Source organism: Photinus pyralis, unplaced genomic scaffold, assembly GCF_008802855.1.
Source record: "Photinus pyralis isolate 1611_PpyrPB1 unplaced genomic scaffold, Ppyr1.3 Ppyr1.4_unclustered_Scaffold6122, whole genome shotgun sequence".
Lineage (NCBI taxonomy): Eukaryota > Metazoa > Arthropoda > Insecta > Coleoptera > Lampyridae > Photinus > Photinus pyralis.
Genome location: NW_022171900.1, coordinates 8937 through 29048, shown reverse-complemented (window position 1 = coordinate 29048; position 20112 = coordinate 8937). Strand labels below are relative to the sequence as shown.

At 35.3% G+C, this 20112-nt stretch overlaps 1 protein-coding gene and 1 long non-coding RNA gene across 2 annotated transcripts; both read left to right on the top strand.

The window, feature by feature from the left end:
• The first annotated feature begins 1765 nt into the window (after positions 1-1765).
• On the top strand, positions 1766-15881 carry LOC116182601 (glutamate receptor 1-like). Its single transcript, XM_031503147.1, has 5 exons — positions 1766-1885; positions 10111-10263; positions 10717-10974; positions 11042-11295; positions 15498-15881. Exons 1-5 carry the CDS (start codon positions 1804-1806, stop codon positions 15879-15881), a joined length of 1131 nt encoding a protein of 376 aa, XP_031359007.1. The 5' UTR covers positions 1766-1803.
• LOC116182594 lies at positions 11684-12554 on the top strand. The gene is made up of 3 exons (XR_004147566.1): positions 11684-12090; positions 12147-12275; positions 12323-12554. It is a non-coding gene; the product is annotated as an uncharacterized LOC116182594 (long non-coding RNA).
• Positions 15882-20112: the final 4231 nt, after the last annotated feature.

Below are 20112 nucleotides of genomic sequence, written 5' to 3'. Positions count from 1 at the left end.
CCATTTTTGGTAAAAAAAGATCGACCCGGAAAACAATTTTCTTATAGAATGTGCCCTGTAGAATCCATAATTTCAAACAGTTCCAAGATTGGGCTACTAGTTCAAAAGTTACAGCCCTTTGAATTTTTTTTCGAAATTGGTTTCTAGTCTATAACTTTTGATTGAGAAGTCTGATCGAAAAAGTACGAATTGTTTTGGATTCTACGCACCAAAATTAATAAGAAAAAGTATTTTCCCGAGAAATTTTGGTGCAGTCGATTTTTGGTAAAAAAGGAAGGTTATACACTGCCTTTTTTTGAGCCCCGAAAAAAAAATTGTCTCAGATCGACCCGGAAAAAAAATTTTCTTATAGAATGTGGCCTGTAGAATCCATAATTTCAAACAGTTCCAAGATTGGGCTACTAGTTCAAAAGTTACAGCCCTTTGAATTTCTTTCGAAATTGGTTTCTAGTCTATAACTTTTGATTGAGAAGTCTGATCGAAAAAGTACGAATTGTTTTGGATTCTACGCACCAAAATTAATAAGAAAAAGGGTTTTCCCGAGAAATTTTGGTGTAGTCGATTTTTGGTAAAAAACGAAGGTTATACACTGCCTTTTTTTGAGGCCCGCAAAAAAAATTATCTCAGATCAACCCGGAAAAAAAATTTTCTTATAGAACGTGGCCTGTAGAATCCATAATTTCAAACAGTTCCAAGATTGGACTACTAGATCAAAAATTACAGCCCTTAGAATTTTCTTTCGAAATTGGTTTCTAGTCCACAACTTTTCATAACTATTCAAATACCTTGCGAAGTATTCGAATACTAAATATTTGTGAAAGTATTTGAGTTACAAATACAAATATTGCTTCCATAAAAGTATTTAATTACAAAGTATTTGAATACTTTAAAGGATTTGAATACTTAAAAAGTATTTACAAAATCGAATACTGCCCAGCTCTGCTTCCAACCAATATTATTTTCTCCATCATTCGGTGCAGTTCCTTCTCTGTTTCTACAATTTCGTTGTACGTTGGAGCTGCAGTTCTCCCCTCTACGTTTTACTATCTGCTCAAGGTACCTATTACCGTTTTTATAATAAGGTATAATTACAAGAGTAGATTTAATTAGTATCGAGGATGGTAACAGTATGAAGAAAGTAGAATTATCATACAACATAGAACAATAGTAGATTTACATTATAATAATGCTCTCACAATATAACTGGAGAATTACTGTTCTCCTAGTGCTCTTTAGGATTAGTTTAGATTAGTAAATAATTGAGGAAGAAATCAGTGATTTCTGGATTCAGGAGGAAGAGAGTTGTAATAATCTAGAAATTTTCATTGTCCGTAGTCCGTACTACAGATGTATTGTCTCACGTATTTACTGCAACCCGCTTTTGGAAAAATTTATGTAAGTAAAGCTCCCTTTAACATCAATTACAGAACAGAAACATTTGGTAGCACTCTCATAACATAAATGGACGACTAATTTTGCCATGAGCGCATAATTCACATCATGCACGTTACTTTAAACACTTTTACGCATGTTCATACTCGCAGTGTTGGAAAACATAAACGTTACACAATGAACCAATTAGGTTTCTACTGATTGATCCTACTCCAATAACGGAATGGATAACGACGATCAAGTTTCCAAAAACTTAATTTGGCAAACTTTCCGAAATATAAACTGATAAAATCGAAGATGATGAGAACGAAGTAATCGACGTACAATGCAGTGCATGCGTCTGCGCCGCGCATCTGGGCGTCGCTTTTGTTAACAGAATTGGTCCAGAGGTAGTGAAGCTGAGTAAACGCCATGAGTGCCGGTAGCGTCGAGACGCTTATATTGTTTACATTTATAATCGGTACATCGGCAAGTGGGGATAAGATACCCTTGGGTAAAGCATTAGTATTATCTAAGTAGAACAGAGCGTTTTTTTCCATTTCATCGAAGAATTTGTCTCCAAATATGCATGAACTTTAGTTGATATTGTATGCGAAAGGTTCTTGCACCCAACTTAAGACGTTTTGAAAATTTCAATGGCTGTTATTGTTTATGTGCATGTTTCTGCCTATATGTACAACAAGCATAGTCTTTCCAGTGTCCCTAGGCTATAATCATTGTTTCGTAAGACCGGACGCGTTTTTTACAGAGCTCTTCCATTATTCGCGTGCACCAAGCAACTTCCGTCCCAAAATTAACGATGATAAAGAGAAACACATCTTTCCCCACGTATAAGTAAACACACAGATCGTATAACTTGCAACGGTAACACAAGAGCGCGCTACAAACGTAGTGTTTTCACATTTAGGTTCTTTCGTAATTGGTAATACGTCATTAAATACGAAGGGTAGTCGATTACGTAATACTAAAGCTCCGTTTTAGCGTAGGTCATGTAAAAATTTACAAACGATCGGGATCACGAAGTAATTTCCTTTGAAAGTTAATACGTGCCATTAACTAATCCAGATGCATGCAAAATGTAGCTTTAAAAAGATTTTAGTATGTCATTTAGAGAATGAGTTCGCGTGACAGTTTTACGTATAAACTTTTTTTTTGCACTCAACTTGCCAAATTTGCTAACGATAATCTAAGCGGGAATTTGAGGATTTGGTGTATCGCACCATATACGAAACTTCTAATTTCATATTAAGATCATTATAGAGGCCCTGACTTTTTTATAAATCGTAGATATAAAGTTTCTGTTTTATTTTTACTGGAAAGGTTAACTGTGTTCGCCCACACGGAAACGTATAAAAGGGTGACATGCAAATCTTTTTTCTTGCTTTGGTAGAATAAATATAGGTGTGATTTAAAAGTGTGCTTTAAACTATTGTGGCCAAAAATAAAAAGTGGGTACTCTATTTTGACCACTTTCTATCCGTCCAACAGTATTTGTTAGTACATATTGTTAGATCTTCAGTCAAATTTCACTTTGCGAGTGAACTCACTTTCAATATTAAAAGGCCGTTTCCACATTAATAGTCTTTTTTCCGAAAAAATTAGTTACCTCAGACAAATTCGTTTCAACCATTTAACCAAAATGATGACGAACCGCATTATTTGAAAACCACCTTCGGTTAAAATTTCGGAAAAATCAGCTTGCAACTAAAAAGGTTGGCTTTGCGCATTCACAATCCGCAATAGGATGAATTGTTTAGGAAGGCATTAGAGACATACAGACAGACATACATTCATTTTTATTTATTTAGAGAAGGTATAATGGCTACCAGCAGCGTCAATTTGTTGTTCTCTATCGATGCATTTGATCGTTTCCTAAATCAAATTGGGCTCGGATTAAAAATTTGGGTCTCTCAATGGCCCAAAATGATCGCTAAAACTGAGGTTCATGTTTTCGCTAATCACGAAGCAAAAGCAAAGGTTGAAGTTTTTAAACACAAAGTACGCACTAAATCATATAAAACTACTTTTATTTCCATACAAAAACAACATTACAATTTTAGTTCAGCCATCTTCACTTCTTCCTTTATATTTCAGTCGCCCAACTCAAACTCCTACAATCGGCCAGCTAAACTATGGATTTTAGTGCGATTTACAACAAAGGTTACAAGCGTATAGGATTTATAACTATACAATAAGCGCAAAAGTTTAAAAATGTGATGAGTGAAAGAGATTTTGTTATAACTTTTTTTTCGTAAATGGCGCAGGAATAATTCCTTCCTTGGTGCAAACCACACCATAACGAATCATAAGCATAATAAAAGAAATGATTTTTGACTATAACTTCTATACTAATAAACGCAGAAAAGCATCCTTCCTTGGTGCCAAACTGGACACCGTAACGAACGAAATAGCGAAAGATGTAGAACATTATACAACTCTTAAGATAAAAACCTATCTATTGGGCATCTAGTTAATGCATACTTGCTTAAGCTAAATCGGTGTAATATTAACCATGTGTGTTAGAGGCAGGGGAGACCAAAATAACCATTTTTTCGAAATAAATTGCGGACCCAAAGTGTTTCGTCTAAGCCCGCAATAGTTCCAAAGTTTGCGTTTCCCCAAATTCAATTGTCCTTTTTTCCATTTTATAAAAATTTTCCCAAAACTTAAAAATCAAGAAACCCAAAAACATGTAAGAAAATTTCAGTAATTCTGGACTTCTTGGCACATATTAAATGATGTGCAGAACTCATAATAAAAAACACTCCTCTCTAACATGCACTTAACGCACAAAGGGGTGTAAGCGTATGAATGCGATTTCGACTATAAAAAGAACATTACTTTTTTTATTGTGATATGTGGAAACGGTTGGTCAGTTAAAAAAAGAAAAAGGTTGTCCATCATATTTTGCCAAATTGTGACCATTTCTGGGACTTGGTGAAGAATTTCAGTTGGAATTTTTTTTTAATTTAATTCTATGTTCATTACTTTGAAGAACCCCTACCTATATTGCTCGCATTGTGTAGAGACTTGCCATTTTGTGATAGGTACATTTTGTAAAAAGTATAAATTTAGAAACGGCATACCCAAAAACCTAAAAAGGTCGCTAGCACCGTTCTTGTATGACTGCTAAGAAAGGAATTATAAGGAAGATCACCAATTTTGGACTCTATAAACAACATGAATTAATAAAAAGAAAATACTTGTTCCACCAACAAAGTTACAAATTTAGTAATAAATAATTTTCAAGAACCGGGACAATTTCCCTAGAGAAAGTGGTAATTTTAAAACGGAGAAGTATGATAGGGTTTCTTGAGAGCCTTTTTAGACAAAATCTATTAAAGAAACAAACATATTTAATGCACAATAAAAGTTATGACTCTAGTAATTCGTAATTATCATGTACCAGAGAGTTTTCCTTAAAAAAATTGGTATTTCTAATCTAAAATAAAGCAAGTTGGCACTTTATATGCCTTAATCAACTAAAGAACCACAAATTATTAATGCACAACGAAAGTTACAATCCCGGTACCGTAACAGATAATTGTCATCTAGGGCTTGTTTTTTACAAATATTGGTAATGTTAAAACAGGGATAAATAAACAATTTTATATGCGCTTATAGGGAAAGTTGTGGCCCTTGTAAACAAAATCAATCAAAGAAACAAGAATATTTAGTGTGTCACAAGACTTTTATGTCTGACCGTAGAAACTTCTCAGGTAAAAGATAGGTTTGTCAGAAAAACTAGCTAAAACGTTAAAAGGGCAGCTTATGGACCAACAAAAAGGAAAAATACTTGATGCACCCCAACAGTTTCAACCTTTCCACTTTTTTGCAGTCCACAGCCTTGAACAGATTACGACACCGAACAAACACTAAGCCAATAGCAATTAAATTGACTTTTCTGCTACTGATACAAAAAACACCCGTAAATTTTACAATGACTCTTTACAATAACATCGTGCAATAAATAAAATGTATTTCACGAAAACGTTTGCATGTGAAATGGACGCCATCTGTCCCGTCTTACACGTTAAGTGTAAAATGACAGTCACTACATGAAAAACTACACACATAATCCTCTATACATCTATGCAACCGTTTCTACTAAAAAATTGACACAAAGATCATTTATATTTCTGTATTTTAAAAAATGCAAGCATGTAGCAAATTGGGAGTGGGAGAGCGTAAATTTACATACTGTCCTATTTACGTTATATGTACATAATAAGTAAATATACCTAACTACGAGCAGTTCAAACTTAAAATTTCTCAAAAAGGAAAGAAACAAAGTGTAAAACTACTCTCAATTCATCCTCAATCGAATAAACCCGTACAAAACATCGAAAATCAGAGGCCTGTACTCTAACTTTTTGTTGTTTTTATTTATTACAAGTATATGAAATTTCTAAGGGTGGCATTGCCCCCCCCCCCCTAAATTGTTCCAGCTGGGGCAGAGAAACTATTTCAATGACACTACTTATCCAATATGAAGTAGCATCTTGGTGGGAATCCATGGTGGTAAAGCTCAAAACGGGGTCAGAAAGTAGACAGTTGAATAGGAATTTAACACACTAAACCTTCCCCATACTTCTTTATTAAAAAAATTGTGAATAAAATCACATAGCGACTATAGTTTCGACCTAAGTCATTTTCAAGCTGTAGGAAAATTGTAACTAATAACGAGTAACAATCTTGAAATATACATACCTTAAAATTTAAAACATCAACAACAGAAAATAGGAAATTGAAAGTAGCATTTTATTGTCTACTTCATCAACGATCCATCAGATATGCTTAGGGGGGCCAGACCGATGGATTTTCGTTGCACCTAAAATGCTATGCTTATAGTTTCTCCCAACCATTCAATTTCAAGAAGGAGAAATTGGGAAAGTGAAACCCCCAAACACTACTGTAATACTTTCAGGAAAACTACCAAGTAAGCAATTCCATACATCCAAAAAAAAGCATAGGGGCACCATTTGATTTCGAGATTCACGGCGATTAAGTCATAAACTTGCACTTTCTAGCAATCTACTTCCCATTTTTACTTCCATGTTTCTCCACAGACGAATAGAAAGAATGATAATCGACGATCACGCCTGTATATAACTATAGTTGCGGGCTTCCTTTACATAATGGACAATAACTGTCCGGTTACCGACACATTTTTCACAGGTAAATAAACTTCTATTCTACGGGACTTCAAGCATTATAAATCAATTCAAATTGCAACTTTGTAAACCAATAACAGCGCGAAATTATAAGTAAACTTTACTAATTACAATTAATTAACCTAATGAAACGTTGTTTTATAAGAATGTTTGTCATTAATAACACAAACGTAAAATGGGAAGTTATTCAAATATGTAGTAATATAAATAATTCCATAGATCACTCAGATCTTTGGGACTCGACGAAATGGCACTTTCTATCCATGTCATATACAGTGTGTATCTTCTAAAATCCCCAGGATCATAATTCCTTTACAATAAAAGATCGGAAAAAATGTAGGAGAAAAATTGTGCACACAATTACCGTTACCACGTTTCAGTGGCGTATAACACTTCCGTTTCTTTTAATAAAGATATAAGAGAGCACCCGTATTTTATTGTAAAATTGGAAAGTATTTTTTTATTTAACGTATTATACCTCTAAATAATTAACGCTTTCGCCTTGTTGCCTCAAAATTTGACCGTTTTTCCAAACATTTTTCAAGGAAACCAAATCGCGCCGGCAGCTAAGTTTTGTGTTGAACCACAGACTAAGATCTGTTCCACATTCACGTAATTTTCTTGGGTTCTTTACCGAAATAATTGATTGGCCCTCGCCAAACGTCAAATGGCGTCCCCTGAACAAATTATAACTCTGGATAGGCGAAACGCCAGAAATATTTTAGAAACATGGCCACGGTAATGCAATTTTGCTCCTACAATATTTTGACACCTTTTATGGTAAAGGAATTATGATTGGAGGGAATATATTCTTCCTTCTTGAACCGAAGTTACAGTAAAAGGGCAGAAAAGCACATACTTGTTCCAAATTAATCAAAGATCGAACGCATTTCCTTTGAGGATTGCGTCTCAAAACTTCCATCTGCAGTTTTCCCCCTGGATGTTTTTAAACATTTTCTCAAAAATTTTGATCTGAACAAAATTTCATATAAAATGTTGCCTGTGAATGTAAAAACGACAAACTCGACTCAACCCTAACAAGTTTCTGAGAATCTGAAAAGCAAATTCAATAACAACTGTTGTCCAACAACAAGAATTCTCTCATAAGCGTATTCAAAATATGACCTGATACGCACTATTTTTTTTAATATGAAAAAACTGTTGGGAAATAGTTTCTTAAACAATTACAGCAAACTGCACCAAAAGCTGAATCTTCGTTACGGTAACTGAGAAGAGTTTGTTTTTTGTCTCATGTCCCTTAATTGTTTCTTTACATACCGACTTATATGTATTTATGTATACAGGGTGATTCCTATAGTACCTGCCACCGTTTGGGAGCGTGTAGGTGGTGCGTAGGGGAGTATTTTGATATAGGCCACTTGGGGTCGGAAATCTAAAATAAGGGTGCCAGAGCCAAATTTACCTTCTGGAATTTCGCGCCTGTAGGTAGGCAACCCAACCGGCCCGCGGTGCACACGGAGCGATCTCAGGCGGCGATGTGTGGCTGACACTTGATCAGAATTTTGTTTAAACCCACGAAATCCCGTCTGCAACGACGCGTATCAAGTGAATAAACACTATGGCAATAGTATAATAATTAGTTGGCTAGATGTAGGAAGTGCATTGAGAACAACGGTGGCCACGTTGAACACTTGTAAACGTTATTGCTTTTGACTGTCGTTTTCCCTCCTTCCCTCCCATGTCGCTTCCTCGCGCTAACTCGCTCTGCATCGCTCCACGCGAAACGTCGGTCGGTTGGGTTGCCTACATACAGGCGTGAAATTCCAGAAGATAAATTTGGTTCTGGCGCCCTTATTTTAGATTTCCGACCCCAAGTGTCCTATATCAAAATACTCCCCTAGGCACCCCCTATACGCTCCCAAACGGTGGCAGGTACTATAGGAATCACCCTGTATGACTACTGCCAATCGATTGGTAATAAACGACAGTAAGACGCAAAAAATTCAATTTTCTTTAAGAAATATTGGTAGAAAAGACATAGCCTCCATTAATTTTCTAGGGGTGCAGATCGATGCCAGGCTTTCCTGGAGACAGCATGAAAATAAAGTTTGTGCAAAAGTGGCATCTGTTGCGTATATGCTAAAACATTTGTCAAATTCAGTTTCTGTGCACATGCTTTTATTATAGCTTTGCACATTCTATCATTAGTTACGCCATCATTGCCTGGGGTCATTCTACAGGAATGAAAAGAACGCTTGCCATGCAAAGGCGCTGTGTGCGGAATATTGTAAATGCTGGCTACAGGGAGGACTGTCGCAATATCTTTAAATCGTTGCAAATTCTAACAGCTCCATCACAATACATTTTTGACTCAGTTTTGTTCGTTCATAGAAATAAATCAAATTATATAACGCATAAAAATGTTCATTCTTACAATACTCGGAACAAAAATCAAATATATAATGATAGATTACGATTAAAAACGTCGCAAGCGGCACATAATTATTGGGGCCCTGTATTGTATAACCGTTTACCTTCTTGTTTCCAATCTCTAAATGAACAACTTTTTTCCAAGAAACTTAAAACTTTTTTACGCGAAAATCCAATATATAACATCCAAGAGTTTTTAGATAACGACCTCAACACTTTAACGCTTTAAGTTATTTTTTGTTGTTTGTATTTTTTGATTATTTGTTTTCTAAATGAATTTTCATGTTATTTATGTAATATTGTTCTATATGTTTCATGTATTTTATGTTTATGTGTTATACGATTTTCGGACGAGTGTAAGCATTTCTTCAATGTATTAACACAATAAATTACTTACCTACTTACTTACTATTTCATTGCCATATACAGGTTGTAGAAACGGTTCACGTACCTACCATAGGGATTACGTACAATGCTAATTTCTTTATATTTGAATATTTGCTCCCCTAGGTTTCTTGTAGTTTGCAAAATTCTGCGTCTTCTCGTGTCCTCAATTTACTTCTCAGTTCGGGAATCCGGTAAAATAAGTTACAATTTAGCATTTGCTTTATGATTTTCTAGTACCACTTTTCTGTGAAACTTTTAATACCACAAACAGAATATGAATCTAGCTATGATTGCTTTTGAGATACAGGTTAAAAACGAAAAGTTTGACTTTTTGGGATGTTATCATATCTTACTACCAATGTAAGATAGAGAAAAGGTAAGTCTCAATCTTTAAAAACAACTGAGATACACCGCAGTCTCAACCATAATAGGACACACGGTACACTAATACTATGCGATCAAAAATGAGTTGCTGTCGATGTCGGAATTTTTGTTTACATGGGAAACCGTACCTACTTTACTTGAACTTCCAAAGGCGACTAAACAGCAACTCATTTTTGATCGTCCGTTGTGTAACTATATACCAGTGGTTGATAAGTGGTATAATTTCCAATTCAAGAGAATAATTAGTGTTGTAAAGCAAGGAACACATTTCTCTTAAGATCAAAATTGTCAACATTGATACGATCTAACTATTATTGTTCACGCAAACTGACCGCTTGTAACGTTACTTTGTTACTTTATACTAATGCAATTATAATTTCAGGCGCAATTTTTGAACAAGGAACAGATGAGGTTCAAACTGCATTCAAATTTGCCATGCTGACGCACAACCAAAATGTAACGGGGCGTCGTTTTGAACTCCAGGCCTACGTTGACGTTATTAACACCGCCGACGCCTTCAAGCTTTCCAGACTCAGTAAGCATCTTTTTATGAATTTACATCATCAATGAAAGGCTATTATTATTTAATGCTTGTCGTATCGATCGCCACAGCGTTTATTTCAACATTTCCTTTTTTCCTCGATGCAGCTCAACAACTACTTGCGGTTGTCACGAACAAATAAGTACTACTAAACCAATTGCGTTTTTCTTAAGAATCGGTGTTCGTGCGAGAAAGAAATTTATAATATTCACATGCTAATGGAGCAATGGTGTGCTATTAGTCCATAAAAATGCAATTTTGTACACTACTACAACATTATGTACACTCCAAAAAAATCAAGCGACCATTTTTTGTGTAAAGACATAATCTCGATGTACGCCACTTGAATTTTCCACAAGATAACAATATCACGACAGCATTACTTAAATTATTCAGCGAAAGATGTACGCACGAAGCCATTTCATTAGCACTATTTCTTTTTTTCAGTTTGCAGCCAATTTCAACGTGGCGTATTTTCAATGCTGGGAGCCGTTTCGCCAGATTCCTTCGACACTCTACACTCGTATAGTAACACCTTTCAAATGCCATTCGTGACCCCATGGTTTCCCGAGAAGGTTCTGGCACCGTCGTCTGGATTTCTAGATTATGCGATTTCGATGCGACCGGAGTACCATCAGGCTATAATAGATACCGTACGATACTACGGTTGGCGCAGTATAATTTATCTTTACGACTCAAACGACGGTAAGCTACTAATTTAATCCACTTTTCTTTTACACGCTACCCCTCAATTTTTTTCCAAATGTTGCAGGATTGCTGCGACTGCAGCAAATATATCAGGGTTTAATTCCTGGTAACGAAGCGTTTAGAGTTACGACAGTGCGAAGAATAAATAACGTAACGGAGGCTTTACAGTTCCTAAGGGGGTTGGAGGAACAATCACGCTGGGATCCTAAACACGTAGTCTTAGATTGCACAGCCGATACGGCCAAGGAAATTGTTGTCAGCCATGTCCGAGATATTACCCTCGGCAAACGAACCTATCATTACCTACTCTCGGGTTTGGTAAGTTTAATATTTCATGAGAGTTTTATTTTATGAGAGGATTAGGGTAGAATTTATGTTCAAACAACTCTTTCCCTTTTGTAACGGATACAAGCAAAACAAAATATCTTGCATGTTTCTGTTTGTTACATACATTGCGATGGATTGGCGGCAGTTCCATCAGTCGATATTACATAATCATATTCATTTAATGACTTAAGTACTCGATTTATAATCAACCTGTCTCTTTATCTTTAACATACTTCAAGGAGAATATTATAAACCATTATCTAATAGCCATTAGTTTAACTTTAAAAACGCTCCTGTTGAAAGATTAATGTTAGAAATGAATGCAATTGTCTCGGGCATCAAAATAGTTATTTACGTTATAAGGCCGGGAAGTGGCTTATTAAAGTACGAGTTTAGATGTCGGAATTCCTAAACGAGTGCTTTAATAATCACTTCACGGCCGTGTATCGTACAAAATTTTATTTCATACTGTCTCAATTTTGAGATTTTTTTTATTCTTTTACATAGCACATGTCATCTTTAGTCGCATCACCTTTGCATCCGGTACCGTTGCATAGTTACGCACGAATTGTTTTGCCTTGTTCATTTATTTGTAAAAAAAATTGAGGCGGCATGTTCTTCTGGTGGTGAATTTGTAAGGGTGATTTGTTCAAAAAGTGAAGAATCTGTAGAAAATCTCATCCCCAGAAATCAGTATCAGTTATATAGTTTGTGCTTGGCGAAAAAAGGTACAATGAGGATAATGATGTCAACGAAAACATCATGCTTTCTAACTTTTTGGATGCGGTGAGAAAATATTTAGAGCTAACAAGCCTTCTTTAAACTAATGGAATACCTTCTAGGCCAAAAAGTTCTCTAGTTCTACATTGTGGTCCAAATATTCAATGTGCAAAACCATGATAAATGCAAACGCGAACATTTCCAAATATGTCAAGTTGACAGCGCCTACAAAAGATTACCTTTTAGTAAAGGTTAGATGACACCTAATTGTACAACTTTTTAATTTCGGATTCATCAGGACACAAAAACTCACGGTAGAGGTAGACGTATTTGCAGTCATTAATACGTGCGATGGAGTGAATTTTTTTAAATTGTGCAGAAATTATTGCAATTTTCGCCCCAAGAATATGGTTGAGAAGGTGGCAAGAGGTTTCCACCACCACAGTCCCCAGCGATGGGGGTGTGTCCACTATTAAAATTAGTGAGAATTCTAATTGTATAATTAATAGTCTTAAGCTTTCGAATGATAATGTAAATAGCTATCATCTTAAATAAATTTGACGTTTCTTTTTGTCAGAAAATTATCAGTTGCTACGCAACACTTTCCGGCCTTGTGATGTAATAGATCACTTTCCGGACTCAAATGAATGATGTAATGTACGGTATAGCGGACAGTATGAAATAAATGGTTAGTTTTAACTAGGCAATGCAAGTTACCTCCCCTTATTCCATATGTATAGGAAATTCTTACATTACCAGAGCAAAACCATAACAAAAATTCTGAAATAATAGATCTATAGCCTTAGCAAACATTTCTGATTTGGGCCCTGACAGGAACTTCGTATTAAAGAGGTCAACAAGGTTTTCTGATGAGAGCATTTATTCTCTTTTAACCGCTCTGTTACTAGTACCACAGATTTAAATATACTAATCTTTGCTAGTACACTCACTATAATAACGAAAATAGTTTCAATTGCAATCGAACTTTGGCTATCACAATGCACAATTTTTCTTCCATAAATCAAACTTTCTTCATCTACCTCATGCAACGAAGATTTTAGCCACAGAAATCACACATTGACTCATAAAGGGCGATATACTCTGCATGAATCGATGCTCTGGCTCCACATTTCTGTTTTCGGCTTTCCCAAAATTAAAAACATAACCAGTAATCGATTTTTCATCATTTTTATCACTAACCCAGTCTGAGTTACTTCTTCTTCGGCAACTTTTTGATTTTTAATTTTCAGCTCTCCATCTAACATTAATCTAGACATCCTACATCAAAATAAAACAAATGAACGTGTACGTTTCTTATTCTTGAATATATTCCATACATAATGGGCACCCTGTATAACAATAACAAAATCAAGTCGTGCATTCATGCGTCTCTTGTTATCTTATTGTATCACGTTATGGGTCGTTGTTGAAGCAAAATAATCGCCTGAACAACTTTCCAATATCACAAACAAGAAGGGAACATGCATCAAACCCCGTTGAAAGTTTAGGTATTATCTTACCGGTTACTGTTACACCAAAATAGTCAAACAAAATCATTATTTATAGCAGACGTGCTTATTTTGACACCTAATCCAATTAATTTGGAACAATTTTGTCGACAAATGGGCACTACAGCATCCCTAAAGCTTAAATTCAAGCGATGAAAAAAATTTACACACATATGGCATGTAACTTATTAATTCAACTTTCATCCTTGTTCATATTTTTTCCAGACCTTTAAAAAAGTTAAATAACGCATGTTGGGGTTGTATCTGCAAGGGAGACTTAAAACGTTTTACCATCAGCCCGTAATTTTTTCGGAGTGCATTTTCTATGATTCTAGCTGGATCTTTGCAGAATGCTTTAGAGCTTTTGGAATAGGTAGCAGTCCTGGTTTGGAGTAATTTCCCATTTCGAATGCTTTCACCGTTTTCTTTTATCTTAGATGCCTGATAAAATCCTTGAAATTCTGTTTAAATCACTTTGAATCATCCTAGGGTAATCTCAGAATATATCGTTTCAGATCGGTTTACGTCCTTATATAATACAATCACTAAGTATTTGAGAATCGATTTTTTTATTCCACATAAAATCTAATTAGAGATTTGAGTTCTTCATAAAGTTTTATTGTAATATACATATACAGCGTTGTAGTTATTCTGGACCGCTTTCTATTTATTGTGTATTGTATGTATCAAATTCTTTTCTTCTTGTTTTTCCTTTTGAAAAATCTTTGGTCGGTTTTGGACGCTACTAGAACCTTCTTGCAGTTTTAAAAATCTTAAATTTTAAAATTGTTTAAATTATACCTGAATCACAATCTCCGTTTTGAATACTCAAATGCGTGCAAAATCGGGCAAATGATGTCAATATGATTTCATTTTATTTCTCTTAGATTTAAAATGACAAAAAAATACTGTAAGAATCGCGTCTATATACTATTTGGATCTCCAAGTAGATAATTTGGGGCTATTTATATTAGGTTATCCTCACAATTTGAAATACTCTAGAAATTTGCTAGAAAATAACTTGCTCTTTTGGTCTGAGAATTTTCGTATGTAAATCCTATATCCTGTAACCTTTAATGGACCCTTTTACGGTCATTTAAATGTGCAATTCACATAGGTTCACTTTTGCAATCTCCTAAACCTACAGGAACAAGGTACAATACCCATAATATGCCTTGTCTCCTGTTATTATTCTGACAAACGCACCAAAGTGTTTTAAACCCTTCTGAAATGGATTGACTGAAGTCTTTCTGTAATTTAATTGGAATCTTTTTGAAAACATTCCTAGGATAACGATATTCACCATATTTCCGACAGGTCAGTAAAGGGAAAATTCGTGATAAGGTTTTGAACACGACGAAAAGTTTAAAAAAAGATTTAAATTAAATCCTATCAAATAATGTCTTGAATATCTTCCTGAAAATGTACCGGCACAGAGGTAACCGCGGTTAATGTGCTTTTTTTTGCTTAAACCCAGATTCAGAGCAGATACGTTGCCGAATGTGAAAATTCAGTGAATAGAGATTCGGACTTCTGTTGGGACTGGCCGATGTTTTTGTTAGTTTTTTGTTTTTTTTTTGTGGGTAGGTGCGTTTTCCTTGCTACATCGTTCCTTAAAACGAGTTATCTTGGATTCGGGTATTTTTATATGCCAATTTGTTTTATGGGAGGAAGTAGTATGATGGTCTAGTATTCATGAACGAAACCTTTCGAGACGAATTGTATAGGGAAAGATCTCAGAGGCGAATGTTTCGGGGCAAGATTATGGTACAAATAAAGTTAGATCATCTAATCTTGCGGTCAATTCGCATAGACTAATTTACACAGCATCAAATGCTCTGTCTGATACGAGTTGTAACTTTCCAACAGTATGTTTAATATTGATCCTCTTCATTCTTTACTAATTAAATGCACATAGTACATTACATGTGACGTTTTGACTCGTAACATGTATTACTTTTTCAGATAATGGACGACCGTTGGGAAAGCGAAGTAATAGAATACGGCGCAATTAATATAACCGGTTTCCGAATAGTCGACACCACAAAAAAGTATGTAAAGGACTTCCTCGAGGGATGGAAGCGCCTCGATCCGATCTCCTCTCAGGGCGCCGGAAGGGAGAGCATTTCCGCACAGGCGGCCCTCATGTACGATGCGGTATTCGTACTAGTTGAAGCTTTTAATAAGTTATTACGGAAAAAACCGGACAGAAGGGGCCAGATCGTTAATAACGGCAGTAAAGGGCTCGATTGCAACGCGTCGAGCGGATGGGTTACACCATGGGAGCACGGCGATAAGATCTCGAGATTTTTAAGAAAGGTCAGTAAAATCAATTCTCCCACGGTTTAAATCATGACATTCAAAATATACGGAAAAGAAACTCGTAATTGAAAGAAAATTGTTGTTTGTGGGGGTTGTAAACTGAAAATGGGAATGATTTACGATCTTTCTTTGTGGTGCCATTATAAGACGCTTAGAGTTAATTGCTCCCTTGCTTTAGATGTAGATTAAATCGCTTTTTAATAATATCTCGTTTCACACTGGCGATTACAAAGAATCGATTTATAGATGTACGTCATTACCAGAATTTACCTACCTTTACCTCACTATTTTGTCCATCATTGAGAAAAAGAATTGTTTTAAACAAAATCCATCCAATTCTCCGAAATGGCGGGGGGTATTCAAAAATGTACAATGTAATTATCATTTCTGCCTTTGTTTCATTGGAACCTTTTACAATGAGATCCAGGAAAAAGTCAAAACTACTTGGCTGTAAAAGGAGAGCAGCGGTAGGCTCTTCAATTTTACACAGTTTTGATACATGTAGCCTCGATATTAATTATTAATCCAAATAGTTTATACGGCCAGGGTTTGATACGTGTTGACACTAATTTAAATATTTTATATAACTTGCATAAAAGCTGCTATATGCGGATTTTTCAGCATTAGGTGTCACGTTTTTCTAGTGAAGGCTTGAAAATTATTTAAAAATGTCTGTTAAAAGGTGCTGTCTTAATTACACGAGAATAGCTCTAGGGGCTTCATTGCCTACAAGAAAGGAACAAAAAGCTATTGAAAACATTTCAGGATATGTACGGGCTTTTTTCTCCCTTTTTCCAATCTGCATTTAACAATTTTACATTGTAACAGTTTTCATGTCGGCTTTCAACCTGTACGGCGGCATATGGGAATTTTATTTGGTCAAGATGGTCTGATGTAAGTCTTGTAGACAGTTATCTTTGTCTTGATGGAGAGGCGGCTTTTTGAGACCGGGTAGAGCTGACCAGCGGCTCCTCGGGCCTTAGCCGTTTTAATGTCGGCATGGCGGGATAGATTAAGGCGTCCGTCTAGACTCAAGTTTCACGCCTAGGTATGGTGGATCTTCATGGTACTTGGGTGCCAACAATGGCGATTAGGTACGTTACATCATACGCCAGTGCTCAAACCACTGCAGGAGGCTAGCCAACATTTCCTATCAAAGGTGTCACTTCTGAGAAAAACCATTCGAGAAACCTACTGGGTTACTTTATACGACTCAGGGGAATGATTCTCATTCACATACCCAGTCCGATTCGCTGAAGTCAAAAGGTTTGTTTAATTTTATTTTGACTCAAAAACTAATCGTCCTGCATTTCAACAATAAGTATCATCAATTAATAATTATGACAATTCAAGAACAAATTCAATAATAATTTTACTGGTATTAACACCTTGTACTTATCTTCAACCTTCCGTAACAAAAAGTTTGCTTCAAGGAAAAGCCACCTCTCTCTTTTTTATGCACAGCCTTTGTCCTTGTACAATTTGAATTGCGAAGATTCACAGTAAAACATTCCCAGTGGTGTAGCTTGCATTTTTCTCTGTAACATCACAAGAATGTGGATCTACTCATAAAGTACATAGTGAGTGTAGATTTTCTGTTTTCACAAAGGTGCGTAAGGTAGAACCTTCAGATCGATTATGTGTTTGTTTTTATGCCTTTTCAAAGGCTTAGAAGGTTTTTTTCAAAAATCTGCCCTATTATATTTATATTTATATATTTATTATATTTGTTCATTGTGTAGACTCAATAACAGTGGAATTTCTTTGATGTTATCACTATTCCTCTAGCTCGAATACTTATACGTTTATACGTGGGGTGTTTTGTAAATAAGGTTCCTTTGAAGAAAATGTTCAAAGACCACATTTATTTTCAGATTTTACATGATTTGATTTTCTCTATTTTTCGACATAGTTGCCAAATATAAATTGCGTATACTCCAAGAATTTTTTCCGGTCGATCTGAGACAATTTTTTTTGAGGGCCTTTTTTACCAAAAATCGACTGCACCAAAATTTCCCGGGAAAATACTTTTTCTTATTAATTTTGGTGCGTAGAATCCAAAACAATTCGTACTTTTTCGATCAGACTTCTCAATCAAAAGTTATAGACTAGAAACCAATTTTGAAAGAAAATTCAAAGGGCTGTAACTTTTGAACTAGTAGCCCAATCTTGGAACTGTTTGAAATTATGGATTCTACAGGCCACATTCTATAAGAAAAATTTTTTTCCGGATCGATCTGAGACAATTTTTTTTTCGGGGCTCAAAAAAAGGCATGTATAACCTTCCTTTTTTACCAAAAATCGACTGCACCAAAATTTCTCGGGAAAACACTTTTTCTTATTAATTTTGGTGCGTAGAATCCAAAACAATTCGTACTTTTTCGATCAGACTTCTCAATCAAAAGTTATAGACTAGAAACCAATTTCGAAAGAAAATTCAAAGGGCTGTAACTTTTGAACTAGTAGCCCAATCTTGGAACTGTTTGAAATTATGGATTCTACAGGCCACATTCTATAAGAAAAATTTTTTTCCGGATCGATCTGAGACAATTTTTTTTGAGGGCCTCAAAAAAAGGCAATGTATAACCTTCCTTTTTACCAAAAATTGACTGCACCACAATTTCTCGGGAAATCACTTTTTCTTATTAATTTTGGTGGGTAGAATCAAAAATAATTCGTACTTTTTCGATCAGACTTCTCAATCAAAAGTTATAGACTAGAAACCAATTTCGAAAGCAAACTCAAAGGGCTGTAACTTTCGAACTAGTAGCCCAATCTTGGAACTGTTTGAAATTATGGATTCTACAGGCCACATTCTATAAGAAAATTTTTTTCCGGGTCGATCTGAGACAATTTTTTTTTCGGGGCTCAAAAAAAGGCAGTGTATAACCTTCCTTTTTTACCAAAAATCGACTGCACCAAAATTTCTCGGGAAAACACTTTTTCTTATTAATTTTGGTGCGTAGAATCCAAAACAATTCGTACTTTTTCGATCAGACTTCTCAATCAAAAGTTATAGACTAGAAACCAATTTCGAAAGAAAATTCAAAGGGCTGTAACTTTTGAACTAGTAGCCCAATCTTGGAACTGTTTGAAATTATGGATTCTACAGGCCACATTCTATAAGAAAATTGTTTTCCGGGTCGATCTGAGACAATTTTTTTTTCGGGCCTCAAAAAAAGGCAGTGTATAACCTTCCTTTTTTACCAAAAATCGACTGCACCAAAATTTCTCGGGAAAACACTTTTTCTTATTAATTTTGGTGCGTAGAATCCAAAACAATTCGTACTTTTTCGATCAGACTTCTCAATCAAAAGTTATAGACTAGAAACTAATTTCGAAAAAAAATTCAAAGGGCTGTAACTTTTGAACTAGTAGCCCAATCTTGGAACTGTTTGAAATTATGGATTCTACAGACCACATTCTATAAGAAAATTTTTTCCCCGGGTCGATCTGAGACATTTTTTTTTCGGGGCTCAAAAAAAGGCAATGTATAACCTTCCTTTTTTACCAAAAATCGACTGCACCAAAATTTCTCGGGAAAACACTTTTTCTTATTAATTTTGGTGCGTAGAATCCAAAATAATTCGTACTTTTTCGATCAGACTTCTCAATCAAAAGTTATAGACTAGAAACCAATTTCGAAAGAAATTTCAAAGGGCTGTAACTTTTGAACTAGTAGCCCAATCTTGGAACTGTTTGAAATTATGGATTCTACAGGCCACATTCTATAAGAAAATTTTGTTTCCGGATCGATCTGAGACAATTTTTTTTTCGGGGCTCAAAAAAAGGCAGTGTATAACCTTCCTTTTTTACCAAAAAACGACTGCAACAAAATTTCTCGAGAAAACACCTTTTCTTATTAATTTTGTGCGTAGAATCCAAAACAATTCGTACTTTCCGATTAGACTTCTCAATCAAAAGTTACAGACTAGAAACCAATTTCGAAAAATAATTCAAAGGGCTATAATTTTTGAACTAGTAGCCCAATCTTGGAACTGTTTGAAATTATGGATTCTACAGGCCACATTCTATAAGAAAATTTTGTTTCCGCATCGATCTGAGACAATTTTTTTTTCGGGGCTCAAAAAAAGACAGTATATAACCTTCCTTTTTTACCAAAAATCGACTGAACCAAAATTTCTCGGGAAAACATTTTTTCTTATTACTTTTGGTGCGTAGAAAACAAAACAATTCGTACTTTTTCGATCGGATTTCTCAATCAAAAGCTATAGACTAGAAACAAATTTCGAAAAAA

Excerpts from the sequence above, each read along its gene's own strand:
- LOC116182601 (XM_031503147.1), top strand. The coding sequence starts at position 1,804 with ATGAGTGCCGGTAGCGTCGAGACGCTTATATTGTTTACATTTATAATC. Across the intron at positions 10,975-11,041 it reads TCTTTACGACTCAAACGACG|GATTGCTGCGACTGCAGCAA; the intron begins GTAAGCTACTAA and ends CAAATGTTGCAG. Across the intron at positions 11,296-15,497 it reads ATTACCTACTCTCGGGTTTG|ATAATGGACGACCGTTGGGA; the intron begins GTAAGTTTAATA and ends TTACTTTTTCAG.